A 22202-nucleotide genomic window follows, 5' to 3' on the forward strand; every position below is an offset into this window, starting at 1 on the left:
GCTTTTTATCCCAATTTTAAGAGCCTTCCTGATGCAATGTTGATCCTTAGAAGCCTCTTAAGATATAGTGTGAAATGAGTTCTACCTTTACAGTGGGAAATATGCAACTTGGCTATTTCAAATGCTTTAGGAAAATGTATTCCTTAAGATGACAAATGCAAACCTCCTGTAAGCTGATGTGAGCTATCTCTCTGATAGGTATGGCAGAATCCATTGCAAATTGAAAACTTGGAGTCATGTTCCACCACCTCTGATACATCGCACTTTTAGCTTGGCTTCTTAAAATCACTGAAATTCCTTTGAGGCTTCGATGTAGGTGCAGAGATCGTGAGAGAAGAGTCAGGCTACATTTACAACGTACAATTAATACGTCCAAACCCACCCCCTCCCCCCCTCCTCCTCTCCCCCTGCCCCCTCCTCCTTTACTGTTCACTGTGTTAAAGAGAAAAGATGTATTTAATTGCAAGAAATTTGGAAAAGATGAGGTGGCCCAGCGGTTAAGGCTGCTAACCCATTATGCTCTGCATGTGCGGGTTCAAGTCCCATCCTCATCAGGGATAGGTTCGCCCTGTCTCCATATGTGGGCGGCACGGTGGCACAGTGGTTAGCACTGTTGCCTCGCAGGGCCAGGACCTGGGTTCAATTCCCACCTTGAGTCACTGTCTGTGTGGAGTTTGCACGTTCTCCCCATGTCTGCGTGGGTTTCCTCTGGGTGCTCCGGTTTCCTCCCACAGTCCAAAGCAGGTTAGGTGGATTGGCTGTGCTAAATTGTCCCTTAGTGTCAGGAGGATTAGCAGGGTAAATATGTGGTGTTGTGGGGATGGGACCTGGGTGGGATTGTTGTTGGTGCAGACTCAATGGGCCGAATGGCCTCCTTCTGTACTGTAGGGATTCTATGATAAGGGAATTAAACGAAATGTCATGCTGCAGCTGCTACAGTTAAATGGTATCAAAGTTTTGTATTCATAATATTATTTTTGTTAATAAATGTTTTAATTAAACTTTACAAAATTCTACACATACTTTATGGAAACATCAAAACACAACATTTAAATATGAGATCATTATAAATGAATTAAACAAGACAGAAAAGTAATAATGATAAACACACTGTTTATATTTTCCATGACCCAAAATGTGAACTCCCCTTTGCTCAGCCTCATGCAATAAGGTATCCAAATCATGGTCTGAGAATTTCTGACCTCTCATCTTGCCAACTTTTTTTTATTCATTTGTGGGACATGGGCGTCACTGGCTGACCAGCATCTATTGCCCATCCCTAGTTGCCCGAAGGCAGTTGAGAGTCAACCACATTGCTGAGGTTCTGGAGTCATATGTAGGCCAGACCAGGTAGGGACAGCAGATTTCCTTCTCTAAAGGACATAGTGAACCAAATGGGTTTTTCCGACAATTGGCAATAGTTTCATGGTCATCAGTAGATTCTTAATTCCAGATATTGTTTATTAAATTCAAATTTCACCATCTGCCGTGGCGGGATTCGAACCCGGGTCCCCAGAACATTAACTGAGTTTCTAGATTAATCGCCTAGCAATAATACCACAAGGTCATCACCTCCCCTTTCAGTTTCCATATTCTAAATTAAAACATATGAATACTTCTAAGCATGCCACACGTAGGCATTGGGTGGCACAGTAGCACAGTGGTTAGCCCTGCTGCTTCACAGTGCCCTCTTGGGTTCGATTCATGGCTTGGGTCACTGTCTGCGTGGAGTTTGCACGTTCTCCCCGTGTCTGCGTGGGTTTCCTCCGGGTGCTCCAGTTTCCTCCCACATTCTGAAAGACATGCTGGTTAGGTGCATTGACCCGAACAGGGCCGGACTGTGGCGACTAGGGGAATTTCACAGTAATTTCATTGCAGTGTTAATGTAAGCCTTACTTGTGACTAATAAATAAACTTTACTTTAAAGTTATATAACAAATAAAGCAGATTTATATAGTAGTCACACAGATTTAAAACAAGCTTTTTACACATAGGGTGGTGGGTGCCTGGAACTCACTGCCAGGGGAGGTAGTGGAAGCAGATAGGATAGTGACTTTTAAGGGGCATCTGGACAAATACATGAATAGGATGGGAATGGAGGGATACAGTCCCCGGAAGGGTAGGGGGGTTTTTAGTTCAGTTGGGCAGCATGGGCGATGCAGGTTTGGAGGGCTGAAGGGCCTGTTTCTGTGCTGTAATTTTCTTTGTTCAAATAGCAAGATCTATGTTCATTTATACATACTAAATACTCTTCTGCAATCATTAAAATAAAATTAAAAATTACACTTTAAATGAGCCAATAACAAGATTAACTGCTTAAAAGTAATAGCAGAAAAAAATCAACACACCTTTATAATAGCAGGGAACCCTTTTGCTCTCAGTCTTCAACACAGAACTGCTTGGCCTCAGTAGCTGTTCCCAATCTGGCCCCATTATGTGGACCAACATAAAGGGTTATGGGGATAGTGCAGGGTAAAAGGCATTGAAGTGTCCGATCAGCTGTGATCATATTGACGAGCTGAATGGCCTACTCCTGTTCGCATGTTCCTATAAGACATTTTTGTGGGTGGCATGGTGGCACAGTGATTAGCACTAGATGCTCACAGCGCCAGGAACCTGGGTTCAATTCTGGCCTTGGGTGATTGTGTGGAGTTTGCAAATTCACTTCGTGTCTGCGTGGGTTTCCTCCGGATACTCCGATTTCCTCCCACAGTCCAAAGATGTGCGGATTAGATGGATTGGCCATGCTAAATTGACCCTTAGTATCAGGGGTCTAGCAGGGTAGATATGGGTTTTTAAGGGAATAGTGCCTGGGTGAGATTGTTGTCGTTACAGGCTTGATGGGCCGAATGGCCTCCTTCTGCACTGTCGGGGATTCTGTGAAAATGCTTTACTTGGGGAGGATAGAGTGTGAGGACAGTTGGGGGGCGTGAAAAGGAAAATATGGAGAGTGCTCGGGCACGGGAGCCAAGACAGAGGTGAGCAATGTTTCTGAGGAGATTATTGAAAGCAGGATGATGGTGGGGTGGTCGAGGAGCCTGCATTCGGCAGTGGAGGGGCTGATGGTATGGACACTGTGAGTGGAGCAAAGGTCAGAATGAACCCAGAATTAGAGGAACAGGAACTGCATGTGAGCCTGGAAGGTAGAAGATGACAGGGTGGCACCAAACCATGAAAGGAGTTTGAAAACTAAGAGGAGAGTATAAGTGTAAGGTCATGCATTTTGGTCGCAAAAATGGGAAGACGACTTATTATCTAAATAGGGAGAGACTTTGGGGTGCTTTGGTGCAGAGGGATCTGGGTGTCCTCGTTCATGAGTCACAGAAAACTAGCATGCAGGTACAGCAGATAATAAGGAAAGCAAGTGGAATGTTGACATTTATAGCTAAAGGAATAGAATATAAAGGTAAGAAAGTATTGTTGCAACTATACAAGGCATTGGTGAGGCCGCACCTGGAGTATTGTGCACAGTTTTGGTCCCCTTATTTGAGGAAAGATGCAGTGGCATTGGAGGCAGTTCAGAGGAGGTTCACTAGATTGATTCCAGAGATGAGGGGTTTGTCGTACGAAGAGAGATTGAACAGTTTAGGCCTTTACTCTCTGGAATTTAGAAGAATGAGGGGAGATCAAATTGAGATGTACAAGATGATAAAAGATATGGATAAAATAGACGTGGAGCAGATGCTTCTGCTGGTGGGGCATTCTAGGACGAGAGGTCATAGTCTTAGGATAAAGGGTAGCAAATTTAAAACAGAGTTAAGGAGAGACTACTTCTCCCAAAGAGTTGTGAATCTGTGGAATTCCCTGCCCGAAAGTGTGGTGGATGCTGGGACAGTGAGTAAATTTAAGGAGGAGTTAGACAGATTTTTAATTGGTAATGGGTTGAAGGGTTATGGAGCATATCAGCCATGATCGAATGGCGGAGTGGACTCGATGGGCCGAATGGCCTAATTCTGCTCCTATATCTTATGAATTTATGATTCACTGGGGCAAACAAAGTCAGTAAACTCTGGGATGAATGGGAATGTCGGGTGACTGAGTGTGGGTTGGGACAGGGGTAGCAGTGTTTTAGATGTCTGATACTGATGTAAGATTGATGCACTCAGACTGTGGCAGAGAACATGAACCTCGAGCTAATAAACCCAGTATAGATTGAGGATAAAAGCTGCCTTTCGTATTGTGCGATGACCTAACGAGCTGCTTGGAGAGCAGGATCTTTTTTATTAGGTAATCTGGAAAGGAGTGGTTTTAAATTAACAGTCTATATTGACAGGGGGACAACCTCCTTTGGAATGTAAAGTACACAAACTGAGGGTGGGATTTTCCAGCCGTGCTCGCCCCAAAACTGGAAAATCCCGCCCGAGGTCAGCGGACCTTTGCATGGTCCGCCCCTGCTATGATTCCTGTGATGGGATCTTTTCTCTCTCTGCCCGCCGCCCGCCCGCCCGCCCCCCCCCCCCCCCCCCCACCCCCCCACCCCCCCACCCCCGCTCCCCCTCAGGAATCTACATGGAAGAAGTAGGTAATTTTTTTCATTGAAGCAACTGTCAAATATTTAAAGAGCCCTATAAACCTTATCTTTTTCAATAAAGTTATACTCCCCGCCAATTTTCGTTTAGTTTAACACATAAAGAATGATGGCTTGAGGACGATTATGGAGAATAGTTTTTTTAAGTTTATTTATTAGTGTCAGAAGTAGGCTTGCATTAACATTGCAATGAAGTTACTGTGAAAACCTGTGGAGCAAAAACAGAAAATGCTGGAAAATCTCAGCAGATCTGACAGCATCTGTGGATGGAGAATAGAGCCAACGTTTCAGGTCTGGATGACCCTTTGTCAGAACTCCGATGAAAAGTCATCTAGACTCGAACTGATGGCTCTATTCTCTATCCACAAATGCTGTCAGATCGGCTGAGATTTTCCAGCATTTTCTGTTATTGTTTCAGATTCCAGCATCCGCAGTATTTTGTCTTTATCTTAGTACCTGTGGAACGCTCTTTCAACATGGAATGACTTGGGTCACTGTCTGTGTGGAGTTTGCACGTTCTCCCCGTGTCTGCGTGGGTTTCCTCCGGGCGCTCCGGTTTCCTCCCACAGTCTGAAAGACATGCTGGTTAGGTGCATTGACCCAAACAGGCGCCGGAGTGTGGCGACTAGGGGAATTTCACAATAACTTCATTGCAGTGTTAATGTAAGCCTTACTTGTGACTAATAAATAAAAGAGATGGGGAGAAAATAGTTGACGGCATCGCCATGACAATTTCCAATAGATGTCAGCTATATCTGTGGTAGCACACCTGCCTCTATGCCAGAAGGGTACATAGAATCATAGAAACCCTACAGTGCAGAAGGAGGCCATTCGGCCCATCGAGTCTGCACCGACCACAATCCCACCCAGGCCCTACCCCCACATATTTTACCCGCTAATCCCTCTAACCTACCCAGGACTCTCAGGGGCAATTTTTTTAACCTGGTCAATCAACCTAACCCGCACATCTTTGGACTGTGGGAGGAAACCGGAGCACCCGGAGGAAACCCACGCAGACACGAGGAGAATGTGCAAACTCCACACAGACAGTGACCCGAGCTGGGAATCGAACCCGGGACCCTGGAGCTGTGAAGCAGCAGTGCTAACCACTGTGCTACCGTGCCGCACAGTGAATACAGATTCATTTCTCACTCCAGGGAGTTGGCCACATGATGTAGGTTGACAGTCCAGCGCTGAACTGGGGAGTGCTGTACTGTTAGAGGTGTCGTCTTTCAGATGAGGTGTTAGACTGTCTGTCCTGTGAGAGATCTGACGGTGCTATTCAATGGGGAACAGCAGAGTTATCCCCATTGTCCTGGCCAATATTTATCCCTCAACCAATGTGGCTAAACAGATTATCTGGTCATTACCACTTTCCTGTTTGTGGAAACTTGCTGCAAACAAATTGGCTGGTAAGTATCATGCATTACAATGGTGACTGCTCTTCAGGGGTGCCCGATGGGTGTAAATAGCTTTCCGATGTCCTAAGATAATGAAAGGCAGGATCTATACTCAATTTCTTTATGATAATTTCTGGAAGTCCCTTTGTCAATGTTTGTCGTATTAGGCTCACATGAAGTGTTTTGGGATGTTTCACTGTGTTAAGAGCAACATATAAATGTAAGTTATTGTATTTAAATTGTACAAAATACTACGCTTTTGTTGATCTTTTGAACTGGTTTCTTGCAGGTCTGGGCAGCGGTGCCACCTTGGAAACAGGGAACGTTGGCAGAATTTGTTGTGGCAAGTGCAAACGAGGTACGATGAGCGAGGATACGGGATGTCTCGCGGTTAACGGACAACTTTTCATCCTCTCCTCCTGGTTTTGTTGTGGAGAATGGGTGCAATGTGATGTAGGAAAGACAGAAGATGACGGGGGAACCGGCCACAATATGTTTGAAGCTGGGAGATTTCCCCCAATTCTGATCATTGCCAATATCTATGATTTTATATAGTTGTTTACTTCTAACTCTCCATCATTGCCATGGCCCGATTGAAGTTGTGTACTGTATACAGCTGCATTAATTAGCCATGAGCAATTGGGCAACACGGTGGCGCAGTAGTTAGCACTGCTGCCTCACAGCGCCAGGGACCCAGGTTCAATTCAGGCCTTGGGTCACTGCCTATGTGGAGTTTGCACTTTCCCCCTGGGGTGCTCTGGTTTCCTCCCACAGTCTGAAAGATGTGCGGGTTAGGTTGATTGGTCATGCTGAATTGACCCTAATGTCAGGGGGATTAGCAGGGTAAATGTGTGGGGTTAGGGGAATGGGGCCTGGGTGGGATGTGGTCGGTGCAGACTCGATGGGTTGAATGGCCTCCTTCTGCACTGTAGAGATTCTGTGAATCCCAGTCAGTTTGTAGAAGATTAATTGACTAATTGATTCTGGTTGGTGATGCAGAAATGGATTGGGGTAGTATATTGTAGGGCATGCAGAGTTACTGTGATAGCAGAATGAAATCCAGGGTGTTTAAAATATACTTGGGGCATTCTGCTTGCCTGTAGTAAGAGATGCGGGAAAGGCTCCCATTGGGCAGCACGGTAGCACAGTGGTTAGCACTGCTGCCTCACAGCACCAGAGGCCCGGGTTCAATTTCAGCATTGGGTCACTGTCTGTGTGGAGTTTGTATGTTCTCCCCGTGTCTGCATGGGTTTCCTCCGGGTGCTCCGGTTTCCTCCCACAGTCCAAAGATGTACAGGTTAGGTGGATTGGCCGTGCTAAATTGACCTTTAGTGTCCCAAGACACTTTAGAGTCCCAAGACTGCTGCTTCTCAGCACCAGGGACCTAGGTTCGATTCCCGGCTTGGGTCACTGTCTGTGTGGAGTTTGCACGTTCTCCTCGTGTCTGCGTGGGCTTCCTCCGGGTGCTCTGGTTTCCTCCCACAGTCCAAAGATGTGCAGGTTAGATTGATTGGCCGTGCTAAAATTGTCCCTTAATATCCTGAGATGCGTAGGTTGGAGAGATTAGCGGGTAAATATGTAGGGATAAGGGGGTAGGGCCTGGGTGGGATTGTGGTCGGTGCAGACTCGATGGGCCGAATGGCCTCCTTCTGCACTGTAGGGTTTCTATGAAGATGTGTAGTGGATTAGGGGAACTAGCAGGGTAAATGTGTGGGTTATGGGGGTAGTGCATGGGGTGGGCCTGTGTAAGATGCTCTTTCGGAGACTTGGTGTAGACTCAATGGGCCGAATGCACTTCTGCACTGTAGGGATTCTGTGATTCTATTCTATGGTTCAGTTTCTTTGGTGTAACACCACTTCAGCTGAAATCACATAATGTCACCTCAGCAAGTGTCCACTTTGGACCCAAGAAAGATAACTCGGAGTAATTTTCTCAACACTGCGAAATTAACTACTCCCGGGGAGTGAAGCGACTTGAGAGTCCAAGCACACAAACCGTTTAAAGCTTGGTACAAAAAAAAACAATCAAAGAAGCTAATTGAATGTTGGCCTTTATCGCGACAGGGCTGGAATACAAAGGAGGAGAAATGTTACATTAGGTGTACAGAGTCTCAGTCAGACCTCAGCTGAAGCATTGCAGTCAGTATCGGGCAACATTCTTCCTGGAACATGTATCGGTTTGGGAGGGGGTGGTCGGTGCCGGTTCAACAGAATGATACAAGGATTTAGAGTGTTCAATCAGGAGGGCACTTTTCAGAAGCTCAGCCTGAATTCCATTAAATATAGATCTAATCGAGATATGTAAACTGGCTTGATAGACACAGAGAGACTATTCCCTCTGCTGGGGGGAATTAAGAATGAGGGGACGTAATCCTAAAATGAGAGGCAGAAAGGCAATCAGGAAGCACTTTTACACAACAGAGGGGAATAGAAATCTTTATTTCTGACTCAGCAATCGATGCTGTGTCAATTGGAGATTTCAGGGCCAACGCTGATAGACTTTGGTTCAGTTAGAATACCGAAGGCAGTGGAGCAAGAATGAGTTAATGGAGTTGTGGTGCAGAGCTGCCTTGATATAATTGAATGGAGAAGCAGGCTCAAGGGATTGAGTTGCCCACTCCAGTTCCTAAAGCCTGTTACTGACCTGCCTGTCTGGAAAATGGAACAGACATCAGTTGTTATCTTATTGTCCCTCTAAACGCTTCTCCCTCTTCTCCTGACAGCACTCGCTGTAGTCTGATGGACACTGGTAGCACTCTGCTCTGTCGCTTGGGTGACCTGGGAGGAGACTTTGATTTGATTTGATTTATTATTGTCACATATATTAACATACAGCAAAAAGTATTGTTTCTTGCGCGCTATACAGACAGAGCATTCTGTTCGTAGAGAAGGAAATGAGAGAATGCAGAATGTAGTGTTACAGTCATAGCTGGGGTGTAGAGAAAGATCGACTTAATGCAAGGTAAGTCCATTCAAAAGTCTGACAGCAGCAGGGAAGAAGCTGTTCTTGAGTCGGTTGGTACGTGACCTCAGACTTTTGTATCTTTTTCCTGAAGGAAGAAGGTGGAAGAGAGAATGTCTGGGGTGCATGGGGTCCTTAATTATGCTGGCTGCTTTTCCGAGGCAGCGGGAAGTGTAGACAGAGTCAGTGGATGGGAGGCTGGATGGGAGACAAACAGAATGTTAGCATTCACAAAGATGATCTCAGTAATGAGAGGCGATGCCCATTAGTAAACATTGAACAGGCTGGGGCTCTTTTCTCTAGAAAAGAGAAGACCAAGGTAAAAGCTGATAGTAGTTCTTAAGATGATGAAAGGGTTTGGTAGGGTAGTCATGGAGAGGATGTTTCCACTTGCGGCGGAGTCCAAGAGTAAGGCTTGCAATGAAGTTACTGTGAAATTCCCCTAGTCGCCACAGCCCGGCGCCTGTTCGGGTCAATGCACGTCTTTCAGATTGTGGAAGGAATCCGGAGCACCCGGAGGAAACCCACGCAGACACGAGGAGAACGTGCAAACTCCACACGGACAGTGACCCAAGCCAGGAATTGAACCCAGGTCCCTGGTGCTGTGAAGCAGCAGTGCTAACCACTGTGCTACCGTGCCACCCACGGGGGCGGGGCCATAAATAGAAGGCAGTCACTTATAAATCCGTGATGTGGAGATGCTGGTGTTGGACTGGGGTGGGCACAGTAAGAAGTCTCACAACACCAGGTTAAAGTCCAGCAGGTTTACATGGAATTCCGAGCTTTCGGAGCGCTGTTCCTTCATAGCTGACCCGATGAAGGAGCAGTACTCCGAAAGCTCGTGATTCCAAATAAACCCGTTGGACTTTAACCTGGTGTTGTAAGACTTCTTACTTCTAAATCCAATAGGGAATTGTGGAGAAACCTCTTTACCCAGTGAATGATTAGGATGCAGAATTCGCTACCACAAGGAATAGCAGGAGTAGCTGGACAAACACATGTATGATGGAGAAAGGAATAAAAGGTAACGTTGATGGGGTTGGATGAAGAGGGGCCCATGTGGAGCATTAACACTGATGTGAGCCAGTTGAGTTGAATTAGCCTGTTTTTTGCGCTGTATGTTCATTTCAACCTCTGGGATGAGGACAGCTGAGTCTGAGCTTCCTTTTCGCTGGCCACATGCCTTCATATATATTCCAGCAGTGTCTCCTTAACAGTACTGGTAGGTAGAGTGAATGAATCTCCCTCGTCACTCTGCGTACCGTCTTAGTTTGGGTGTGTGAAACGGGGCAGCAGTGCCCTCTAGTGAAATATCAGTGGGATATTTCAGACACATGGGAGACAGTCATTTTGGATGAGGATTTGGAATAATGTTTTCCAGACTAGAATTCTTATTGTTTGAACAACATGGTTAATAAGGTATAGTCTGTGGGAATACAATTTTTAATACTTTTTCCTTTTTATAAATGGACCTTTGTCGTAGACATTGATAGAAACTGCATTGTCAGTCCACCGTCCAGTTAATGCAGTCGTTCAAATCTTCTGTTACGTTATATCAGATGAGCTGCATTGATCTCTCCTCCATAAAAAAGTCATTTTTGTCAAAGTACAGTTTAGCTGTGCTGGTGACTGTGACAGTACAGAACATTGATGTTACGGCAGAATAGACCAGGTTTGAGTTGACCGTGGAATTAAATTGATGACTTGCTTCATACGGAACTCCGCATCTCTGCAAGAGCTGGCCTACTATGAAAGGTGAAAGATTAAGCTGCTGCCTGTCCCTATTGTTCTCACTGACCCCCACTTCAGATTAGCCATGATCTAATTGAATGGGGCAACAGCCACAAAGGGCTGAGTGGCCTGCCACTGCTCTGCAAAAGACTAGGAGAGAGTGCACCATGTTTTTTATTCAGCTTGTAACGATACAGATGGTGTTATCTGTAAGGGGCGTTATCTCTGCTGAAGGCACTGACCTGTTTGCAAACCCCTTACTGCTAACCACCATCTAATATTTAGTCTGTGCATCCAGGCAGTGCGTACGCCTGTGAGTCCGGACGGAGAGGTTTTAGAACTGCAGGGGCACCAATGCTAAGGACAGATCTTCTCTTGTACCAGTCACATATCTACACTTGCCAGCATGAGGTTACTAAATAACGGTCATGAGCCATCCCCAACTATTTCAGTTCAGACCAGGCATTGAAAATGGAGCTGGTGCCTTGGCATATTTACACCCTGAACCATTGGTGAAGTTTCAGTCTCCGGGTGATGGTTGCAGGGGGAAATCAGGCAGAAGGAGGCCTTGTTTTTTTTTATTAAAAGACGACTGACAGACAAAGAAAAAACAAGTTGCTTCATTTGAACTAACCAGTGGTTTTATTTCATATCAGGTGGCCCACAAGCCTAAAGCCCTCCGTCACAGCCAAGCTGCAGCTTTACCTTATGTGGCTCTGACCGCATGGTCAGCCCTAGTGAACAATGGAGGACTGAACAAAAACAACTGCAAAGGAAAACGGTAATGTCGCTGCTGTTTGCTGAATTAGCCAAATGGCATGTTCTTCATGTCTTCAGTATCTTCAGGGAAAGGGGAACTACAATTACAGCACACAAACAGGCCTTTGGGCCTAACCTGCTGGAACTCCTAATGAGTCTCCTCCCAGCCCTTTCCATCTAACCTCATCAACTTTCCTTTCTCCCTTATACACTCAGCTAGCTTTCCTCTCAATGCACTGAATTGACTGTAAGCTCCAGGAGAATGAGTTTCAGAATTTGGGTCAGTTTTGTGTTTATTTTGCGTGGTGTTTCCTCTTCACTTCGTCTCTCCCATTCCCATTCAAGGGCAGACCCTGGCCAGATGGCCTGCTTTCAACGTTCTGCCTCTCATTCAGCTTGGGAAGACTGCAAAGGGAATGTCAGATGGCTGGAGTCATTCTTGCGTCACTGTCACGTTCCTCATCTGGCATCTTAGAATCTTGGAGCGCAGAAGAAGGCCAATCGGCCCATTGTGTCCACACTGGCTCTTTAGAAACATAGAAACATAGAAGATAGGAGCAGGAGGAGGCCATTTTGCCCTTCGAGCCTGCTCCGCCATTCATTACGATCATGGCTCATCGTCCAACTCAATAGCCTAATCCTGTTTTTTCCCCATAACCTTTAATCCCATTCACCCCAAGTGCTATATCCAGCCGCCTCTTGAATACATTCAATGTTTTGGCATCAACTACTTCCTGTGGAAATGAATTCCACAGACTCACCATTCTTTGGGTGAAGAAATGTCTCCTCATCAAACAGCCAGCATAATTAAGGACCCCACGCACCCCGGACATTCTCTCTTCCATCTTTTTCCATTGGGAAAAAGATACAAAAGTCTGAGGTCATGTGCCAACCAACTCAAGAACAGCTTCTTCCCTGCTGCCATCAGACTTGTGAATGGACCTACCTTGCATTAAGCTGATCTTTTTTACACCTTAGCTATGACTGTAACATTACATTCTGCACTCTCTCGTTTCCTTCTCTATGTATGGTATGTTCTGTCTGTATAGCGTGCAAGAAACAATACTTCTCACTGTGTATGTTAATACGTGTGACAATAATAAATCAAATCAAATCAAAATCGAATCATCTCCGTCCTAAATGGTCTACCCTGAATCCTAGACTGTGACCCCTAGTTCTGGACACCCTCACCATCGGGAACATCCTCCCTCCATCTATCCTAACTAGACCTGTTAGAATTTTATAATTGTCTCTGAGATCCCCCCTCATTTGTCTGAACTCCAGCGAAAACAATCTTAACCTAGTCAATCCCATCTCATACATCAGTCCCACGATCCCAGGAATCAGCCTGATAAACCTTCGCTGCACTCCCTCGAGAGCAAGAACATCCTTCCTCAGAAAAGGAGACCAAAACTGCACACAATACTCAAGGTGTGGCCTCACCAAGGCCCTGTATAGATTGCAACAACACATCCCTGCTCTTGTACTCGAAACTTCTCTTGGAAAGATTTATCCAACCAACTCCACTCCTGTACTCTTTACGTGAGTGGAGTGAACAGACCACAGGAATAGACCACATGGTCTGGCGACCTCGCTCCGCCACTCAATATGATCATGGCTGATCTTGGGCTTCAATTCCACCCCCTCCCCCACCCCCCCCCGCTCCCCATATTCCTTAATTCCCTGAGATACCAAAAATCTGTCTGTCCCAGCCTTACGTCTATTAATGATGGAGCATCCACAAGCCTCTAGGGTAGGGAATTCCAAAAATTCACAACCCTTTGAATGAAGAAATTTCTCCTCATCTTGATTCTAAAGGGGGCAGCATGGTGGCGCAGTGGTTAGCACTGCTGCCTCACAGCTCCCGGTGGAGTGGGGGGGGGGGGCAGTGGATCTGGGTAAGACGCTCTGTCGGAGAGTCGGTGCAGACTCGATGGGCCGAATGGCCACCTTCTGCAATGTAGGGATTCTATGATGATGATCGCCCTCTTATCCTGAGACTGTGTTTTAGATTCCCCGACCAATGGGAATAATCTCTCCGCCTCCACCCTATCAAACCCTTTCAGAATTTTGTCACCTGCAGTGCTAAATTCTAAATTTTCTCTCGCTAATCCAGGCTAAGGGCTGTTGTTGCTCATCCAAAAAAGTGAATGTGACACCATCGCATCACCAGCTTCACACAGGGAGCATTTAGTCTCGATTGTCAGAATTCAGAACTATAATTATGTCATTATTATATATTATAATTTGAAATGGTTGGTGATGGTATTCTTCAAGGACTGTGATTCCCCCTAGAACAAAGAACAATACAGCACAGGAACAGGCCCTACGGCCCTCCAAGCCCGCGCCGCTCCCTGGTCCAAACTAGACCATTCTTTTGTATCCCTCCATTCCCACTCCGTGCATATGGCTGTCTAGATAAGTCTTAAACGTTCCCAGTGTGTCCACCTCCACCACCTTGCCCGGCAGCGCATTCCAGGCCCCCACCACCCTCTTGTGTAAAATACGTCCTTCTGATATCCGTGTTAAACCTCTCACCTTGAACCTATGACCCCTCGTGAACGTCACCACCGATCTGGGAAAAAGTTTCCCACCGTTCACCCTATCTATGCCTTTCATAATTTCATACACCTCTATTAGGTCACCCCTCATCCTCCGTCTTTCCAGTGAGAACAACCCCAGTTCACCCAATCTCTCCTCATAACTAAGCCCTTCCATACCAGGCAACATCCTGGTAAACCTTCTCTGCACTCTCTCTAAAGCCTCCACGTCCTTCTGGTAGTGTGGCGACCAGAACTGGGCACAGTATTCCAAATGCGGCCGAACCAACGTTCTATACATCTGCAACATCAGACCCCAACTTTTATACTCTATGCCCCGTCCTATAAAGGCAAGCATGCCATATGCCTTATTCACTACCTTCTCTACCTGTGACGTCATCTTCAAGGATCTTTGGACTTGCACACCCAGGATCTTTGGACTTGCACACCCAATAGCAAGAGGTAGTGGCATAGCCAGGCTAATGCTTTGGTGACCCAGGTTCAAATCCCACCACAGCAGATGGTGAAATTTCAATTCAAAAGTCGAATAGAATCATAGAATCTACAGTACAGAAGGAGGCTATTCGGCCCATCGAGTCAGCACCGTCCACAATCCCACCCAGGCCCTATTCCCGTGATCCCACACATTTAACCTGTGAATCCCTTGACACTGAGGTCAATTTAGCAAGGCCAATCAACCTAACCCGCACATCTTTGGAGTGTGGGAGGAAACCGGAACACCTGGAGGAAACCCACGCATGCATCATTATGGCACCAGGTCAAACATGGGCACGGAAATCTCTTCCCGATGGCCTCCTACCATCCCCCGCTCAGTTGATGAATCAGTACTCCTCCATGTTGAACACTACTTGGAGGAAGCATTGAGGGTGGCAAGGACAGAGAATGTACTCTGGGTGGGGGACATCAGGGTCCATCATCAAGAGTTTAAAAAAAATCCTTTTAAGGGATGTGAGTGTTGCTGACAAGGCCAGCATTTATTGCCCATCCCTAATAGCTCTTGAGAAGGTGCCTCCTTGAACCATTGCAGTCTATATGGTGTAGGTATATCCATGGTGCTGTTAGGGAGGGAATTTCAGGATTTTGACCCAGTGACAGTGAAGAAACAGTGAGATGTTTCCTATTTGGGAAATTTGCGGGTGGTGTTGTTCCCATGTATCTGCTGACTTTGTCTTTCTAGATGGTAGTTGCCATGGATTTGGAAGGTGCTGCCTGAGGAGCCTTGGTTAGTTGCTGCAATGCATTGTGTAGATGGTGTACACTGCTGCTACCATGCATCTGTGGTGGAGGGAGTAAATGTTTGTGGCTGGGATGCCAATCGAGTGGGCTGCTTTGTCCTGGATGGTGTCAAGCTTCTTAAGTGTTGTTGGATCCAAGCAAATGAAGAGTATTCCATCTCACTCCTAACTTATGCCTTGTAGATGGCGGACATGGTTTGGGGAGCCAGGAGATCAGTTACTGTCTGCAGAATTTCTAGCCTCTGACCAGCTCAGCAGCACAATTACAGACCAAGCTGGCCGGGTCCTGAAGGACACAGCTGCTAGACTGGGTCTGCGGCAGGTGGTGAGGGAATCAACAAGAGGGAAAAACATACTCGACCTCATCCTCATCAACCTGCCTGCTGCAGTTGCATCTGTCCATGAATGTATTGGTAGGAGTGACCACCACACAGTTCTTGTGGAGACAAAGTCTTGTCTTCACCTTGAGGATACCCTCCATCATGTTGTGTGGCATTTCCACCATGGAATAGACTTCAGTCAGATCCAGCAACTCAAGACTGGGTTATCATGAGGTGCTGTGGGCCATCAGCAGCAGCAGAATTGTGCTCCAAGTGTAAACTCATTTCATGGCAAGTCCCCCATTCTACCATTACCACAGGGTAGGTTATCAACCCAGGTTTGATGAAGAGCAGAGGAGGCTATGCCAGGAGCAGCTCGAGGCATACTTAAAAATGAGGTGTCAACCTGGTGAAGCTACAACAAAGGACAACGTGTGGGCAAAACAACATAAGCTGCAAGTAATAGACAGAACTAAGCAATTCTACAACCAATGGATCAGATCTGAGCTCTGCAGTCCTGCCACATCCAGTCATAAATGGTGGTGGACAATAAAACAATTAACAGGAGGTTGAGGCTCCAACACTATCCCCATCCCCAATGATGAGGAAGCCCAGCACACAGAATCCATAGGATCCCTACAATGCAGGAAGACTCTCTGAAAGATCAGCTTACCCAGGCCCATCCCCTCCGCCCTATCCCCATAACCCTGTGCATTTACCATGGCTAATCCACCTGGCCGACATATCTTTGGACATTGCGTGAATGAATAAAAATGAATAAGAGCATTCAATAACTGAATGAATCCACTTCACCGAGCTAACCATTAACATTTTCCCAAACTCAGTAATTTTTTTGTTAAGTGCACTAATATTTGAGGACTTTAATTATAGGAAGCAGAAATGATTGGCTTTCATCACTTCTTGTTTGTAGGGTTCTGATCCTTGGGGGATCTGGAGGAATCGGTACCTTTGCTATTCAGGTAAAATGAATTTGTGTCTGCTCTTAAATGATATAATGCTCTTCTGAAGCGCCTTGCCACTTTTTGACACAACAAAGTGACCGTGAAATCATGCTTTTGTAAAACAATTAAGGTTGTTTTACTAAAACCCCCTTATTAATCAAGAACCTATCTATCTCTGTCTTAAAGACACTCAATGACCTGGCCTCCACAGCCTTCTGTGGCAAAGAGTTCCACAGATTCACCACTCTCTGGCTGAAGAAATTCCTCCTCATCTCAGTTTTAAAGGATCATCCCTTTAGCCTGAGGTTGTGCCCTCTGGTTCTAGTTTTTCCTACTCGTGGAAACATCCTCTCCACGTCCACTCTATCCAGGACATCCTTGTTTTGTGCGTGTGGGGTGATGTCTCAGCGAGTGGGGTATAGAGGGGGGCATGGAGAGAGAGGGGAGGCAGAGAGAGAGAGAGGGGGTGCTGGGAGAGGGGGCAGGGAGAGAGGGGGCAGAGAGACGGGGGGGTCAGGGAGAGAGAGAAGGCCAGGGGGGGGGCAGAGAGAGAGAGGAGGGCAGGAAGAGAGAGAGAGGGGCATGGAGAGAGAGGGAGGGCAGGAAAGAGAGAGCGAATAGGAAAGAGAGAGTGAGGGCAGAAAAAGAGAGGGGCACAGGGAGAGAGAGAAGGGTGGGTGGGGGGGGGGGCAGAGAGAGAGAGAGGGCAGGAAAAGAGAGAGAAGGAGGGAGCCAGAGAGGGGCATGGAGATAGAGGGAGGGCAAGAAAGAGAGAGAGAAGGAGGGAGACAGAGAGGGGCATGGAGACAGAGGGAGGGCAAGAAAGAGAGAGGGAGGGCAGAAAAAGAGAGAGTGAGGCAGCAAAGAGAGAGTGAGGCAGGGAAGAGAGAGGGAACTGGGAAGACAGAGGGAGGGCAGAAAAAGAGAGGGGGGCAGGGAGAGAGAGGGGAGCAGGGAGAGAGGGAGGGTGGGGGGGAGCAGGGAGAGTGAGGAGGGCGGGGGGGTGCAGGGAGAGAGAGGGGACAGGGAGAGAGAGAGGGAGTCGCTGCTATGGTTGGTGGTGGAGGCAGAGACACAAAACTCCTTGAAAAAGTACCTGAATCTGCACATTGGGTGCTGTAAGCGACAGGGCTATAGGCCGGGTGCAGGAAGGCGGGATTAGCACGAGGGGACATAGCTTTAAATTGAGGGGTGATAGATATAGGACAGATGTTAAAGGTAGGTTCTTCACTCGGAGAGTAGTAAGGGCGTGGAATGCCCTGCCTGCAGCAGTAGTGGACTCGCCAACATTAAGGGCATTTAAATGGTCATTGGATAAACATATGGGTGATATTGGAATAGTGTAGGTTAGATGGGCTTTAGATTGGTTTCACTGGTCGGCGCAACATCAAGGGCCAAAGGGCCTGTACTGCGCTGTAATGTTCTATGTTCTATGTAAAATGTTAAATTACAGACTCTGTGGGACAATTCTGTTTTACCCCTGGATCAGATCTAAAGTCTTTCCTCTTCCTCCCACTCCTATTAAAAAGTTAATGGCCAAAATTCTCTGACTTTGCCCACGGAGAGCCAGAAAGCATTATTCTTTTCTCCGACTTAAAACATTATTCCTAATTTGAATGATTAAAAACTGCAAAAAGAGAGGGGTCGTGCAGGCTGACATATTTTGACATTTCTTGTGCATTGCCATCTCAATCGCACTTGAGAGCTGTGCATTCAACATTTAGGCCCTAAACTCTAGAATTCCCTCTCCATCTATTCCATATTAAGACCCCTTGAAAATTCTCCATGTCTCGGACTAATCTTTTCATCATGCTTTTTAATATCTCCATTGGCTTGGAATCCATTTTTGTTACTGTATGCACCCGGGGAGATAATTTCCCCCTCACCCCCTCCTCCCCCCACCAACCCAAGTTGGAGTCATTGAATGATGCAGCATAGGAAGAGGCCATTTAGCACCTCACGCCCATGCAGGCTCTTTGGTAAAGTTATTCAATCTGTACCACTCCCATTGCCCTTCTTCCATAACTGCAGTTTCTTTCCATTTCAAGTATTTTGTTGCTTGGTAGTACAGAACTTGAGTATTGCTGAAGAAAAGGACAAACTGCCGAAGCTTGTAGTCTTGTACTCATCAGGACAGACTCAATGAGTGCCAAATTTCAAAGGGAGCAGCAATTTACACTGCTTGAGAAATGGGTACTGACTGATTGGTTGGCAAGGGCATTGGCTGAAATTCTCCAATCTTGTTCGCTCCTGGCGTTCTGCCAAAACTCCATCCACTGCAGCGCGATCGGAGAATGCAAGCCGCGGGTGAGGTTGGAGAAATTTGGCCATTGTCATGGGGAACAGTTTTCACGCCCCCCCCTCCCCCCGCACCCGCAAAGCTTTTGTTTTAATTTGAAAAAAGGAACGTTGCCTCTGGTTGAAGCATTGTCATTGAGAACAGTTTCCCCCACACTTTTGTTGCTTACACTTGTTGGAAGCTGCATATATTAATCTGCAGGGGCCTGTCCTCTCAAACAGAATGTGTGTAGGCATTGCGTCTTTTCCAATGAACATCATCTTATTTCTGCTATCTGTGATTCATGTAAAGAAGTAGCATTAGACTGATGGATAGAGGAATCCTTTGAGATAAAGGACAATTGGAAAGGGCTCCTTTCATCAGACAATTTGTGATTGTTAAATACTCAGTTCACACATTCGGTTAGATCAGAGATAAAACATAGATACTTCCCCCCTCCCCCCACAAATCCAAGTAGTGACAACTCTTTTGCTGCGATACCTCAACCTAATTTTTCCAAAAATGAACGGTAATTCAATAGAAAATTGTACATAATCTTTTATTCTATCAACTGCAGGGCCTTGTAACTGGCTCTGACCAACTTAGGTATGCACACGAGCAATTTCCAAATGGCTCAGCTGTGGTTCAGTTAAATTACTAAATGTATTTGCGGAGCAAACCAACTAACTTTTGCTCCATGCAATAATTTGGATGTGCGTCACGGACGCTTTATGTCCACAGAAGGTCTCAGTGCAATTTTGGAAAATAAATTTGAAGGCTGGGTGACTGTGGATTCTTGGTAATGCGGCTAACGTAGGTAAAAATGAGCACTTCTTTCAGAGAGACACAAAGCTCTCTATCTACTATTGGCCTTGGTTCAGTGTTAGCACAAGTCTAAGCTCACGCTGAGGGGATTGCCTGAGTTCTGACTTTTCATGAACCCAATGTCATGTCAAACTAATTCCGCTGGGCATAATACACTAATCAGAGGGCCAGGGAGCTTTCTGACTTGGCCAATTTTGTTTTATCTTTCACCCAACAACACCAATTACACACTATCTGACTATCTGTACGTGGCATCTTGTACACAAGTTGTTTGCCTATATTGCAACAGTGACTGCACGTCAAAAGTAATTATTTATCTGTGAAGTGCTTGGGGCATCCAGAGGATGTGACAGGTGCTGTACAAATGAAAGTTTGTTTGTTCGTTCTCCCCACGCCGTTTTGCCAGCGTGGTCAAACAGCAATCAGTCACCCTTGATGCTTTACCCAAGTCACCATTCCTGGCTCACTAGCCCAGTGAGTGTGTGCAGGATTTCTGATCCTTGGGACCTGCCAACAGATGCCGATTGAGTCCTTATTCATAGCATCTCTACAGTGAAGAAGGAGGCCATTTGGCCCATCAAGCCTGCACTGACAACAATCCTACCCAGGCCCAATCCCTGTTACCCCATATATTTATCCTACTAATCCCCCTGACACTAAGGGACAATTTAACATGGCCCATTCACCTAACCTGCACATGTTTGGAGCATGGGTGGAAACTGGAGCACCCGGAGGAAACCCACGCAGACACGGGGAGAACATGCAAACTCCACACGGACAGTCACCCAAGGCTGGAATTTGGTGCCCATCAACCGGCATTTCCTACAGGACTACCTGGATTCTCCCATCTTCTAGCCTAGGGGTGTAGATGTACCCCCAGGCATCAGGTAGCTGATCCTAGAGTGGGGATTGGACTTCCTGAGCTGCATGGCTGAGCTCCGCAATAGGCAAGGCCCTTACAACTAAGAAGAGGTTCAACAGATAACTTGTCTTTAATTGCTAGATGTCATAGAATCGTAGAATCCCTACAGTGCAGAAGGAGGCCATTCAGCCCATCGAATCTGTACCGACCCCAATCCCACCCAGGCCCTATTCCCGTAACCCCGCATATTTCCCCTGCTAATCCTCCGGACACGGGTCAATTTAGCACGGCCAATCAACCTAACCCGCACATGTTTGAGTAGTTGGGCGGTTAACCATTACATTGCTTTAAATTCCCCAATTTAAGGTCTGTGCCAGATTTAATTCTAATGATCGATTGTCACTGGGTCTTGATATGAAATATTATAGTATCAGATCATACCAAATATTTGCTGACTCACATCTCTAGATCTGTCTTTGTAACTTTCGCTGTATTAGGTTAAAATATTTTCTCCTCACCTCTGGGTTTTTTGTCCTTAGCTTTTGAAAGGCTGGGGAGCCCATGTGACCGCCACCTGTTCTGAGAATGCCTTCTCATTCTTGAAAGATTTGGGTGCGGATCTCGTGATTAATTATAAAGCTCCGAGCTTGGAGAAACAACTGAAGGATCTGGAAATGTAAGTCTTTTTTTCGCTGTAAAAGAGATGGTGGTAAAATCTTTAGAGACATTGCACTGGAGGGGGTGCAGAGGAGATTCACCAGGATGCTCCCTGGGATGGAACATTTAATTTATGAAGAGAGGTTGAATAGCTTGGGTTGTTTTCGTTGGAGCAGAGAAGACTGAGGAGCGACCTGATCGAGGTGTACAAGATTATGAGAGACATGGACAGAGTGGATGAAAAGCAGCTGTTGCCCTTAGTTGAAGGGTCAGTCACGTGGGGACATGGGTTCAAAGTGAGGGAGAGGAGGCTTAGGGGGGATGTGAGGAAAAATTATTTTACCCAGAGGGTGGTGACGGTCTGGAATGTGCTACCTGGGAGGGTGGTAGAGGTGAGTTGCCTCACATTCTTTAAAAAGTACCTGGATGAGCACTTGGCACATCATAACATTGAAGACTATGGGCCAAGTGCTGGTAAATGGGATTCGGTGGGAGGTCAGGTGTTTATCTTGTGTTGGGGCAGACTTGATGGGCTGAAGGGCCTCTTCTGCACGGTATGATTCTGTGACATGGGAGCCTTGCCCAGTAGCGGCGTGAATCAGAGAATTGGGTACAAATCCCAATGAATGACGTGCGTTTGTTGGCTCTGTGGATGTCTAAAGTTGACTCTCTAATCCATGATCTCATCAGGCACCACCCTGTACCAGGAGCAGAATGCCCCAAAGCTGATCCTGACGTGTTCAAGTCATCAGTTTGTGCAGAATGAAGTTGCAGGAAGGAAGTGAGTGCACAGATTGGAATCCGGGAAGGGGATTAATGTTGCTGTATCATTGCCCTCTTGAAATACAGAGTTTAGTAATGAATGGGGAATGGCAGAGGACTGAGGGGGTGACATCACCCTCCTTGTACAGTGCTCATGCTAATAATGCTGGGCTACAACTTCGGTTTTCGTTCAGGTTGGTTTTTTTTAAGCTTGTTCATCCAATGCAAATTAATCAAAATAAAAAAGCTGTTTTTGAAATGGTGCCATTGCCTTTTCTCATGCTGTCAGAGCCAATCACAGTCATTCTGCCAGAGTCAGGATAACGTTTGCATTGGGAGGCTCATTTGGAACATCTGTGT

The 22202-nt window shown here is 46.4% G+C and overlaps 1 protein-coding gene across 2 annotated transcripts in view; it reads left to right on the top strand.

Moving 5' to 3' along the window:
* The window catches only part of rtn4ip1 (reticulon 4 interacting protein 1), a 60331-nt gene that overhangs the window by 5786 nt on the left and 32343 nt on the right, over positions 1–22202 (top strand). For both annotated transcript variants that reach the window (XM_078212413.1, XM_078212412.1), the window contains exons 3-6: positions 6218–6286; positions 11278–11402; positions 16428–16476; positions 20963–21099. In XM_078212413.1, coding sequence (XP_078068539.1) covers positions 6218–6286; positions 11278–11402; positions 16428–16476; positions 20963–21099 — 380 coding nt within the window. The remainder of the gene's footprint in view (positions 1–6217; positions 6287–11277; positions 11403–16427; positions 16477–20962; positions 21100–22202) is intronic.

The sequence above is a fragment of the Mustelus asterias genome, chromosome 5, assembly GCF_964213995.1.
Source record: "Mustelus asterias chromosome 5, sMusAst1.hap1.1, whole genome shotgun sequence".
NCBI lineage: Eukaryota > Metazoa > Chordata > Chondrichthyes > Carcharhiniformes > Triakidae > Mustelus > Mustelus asterias.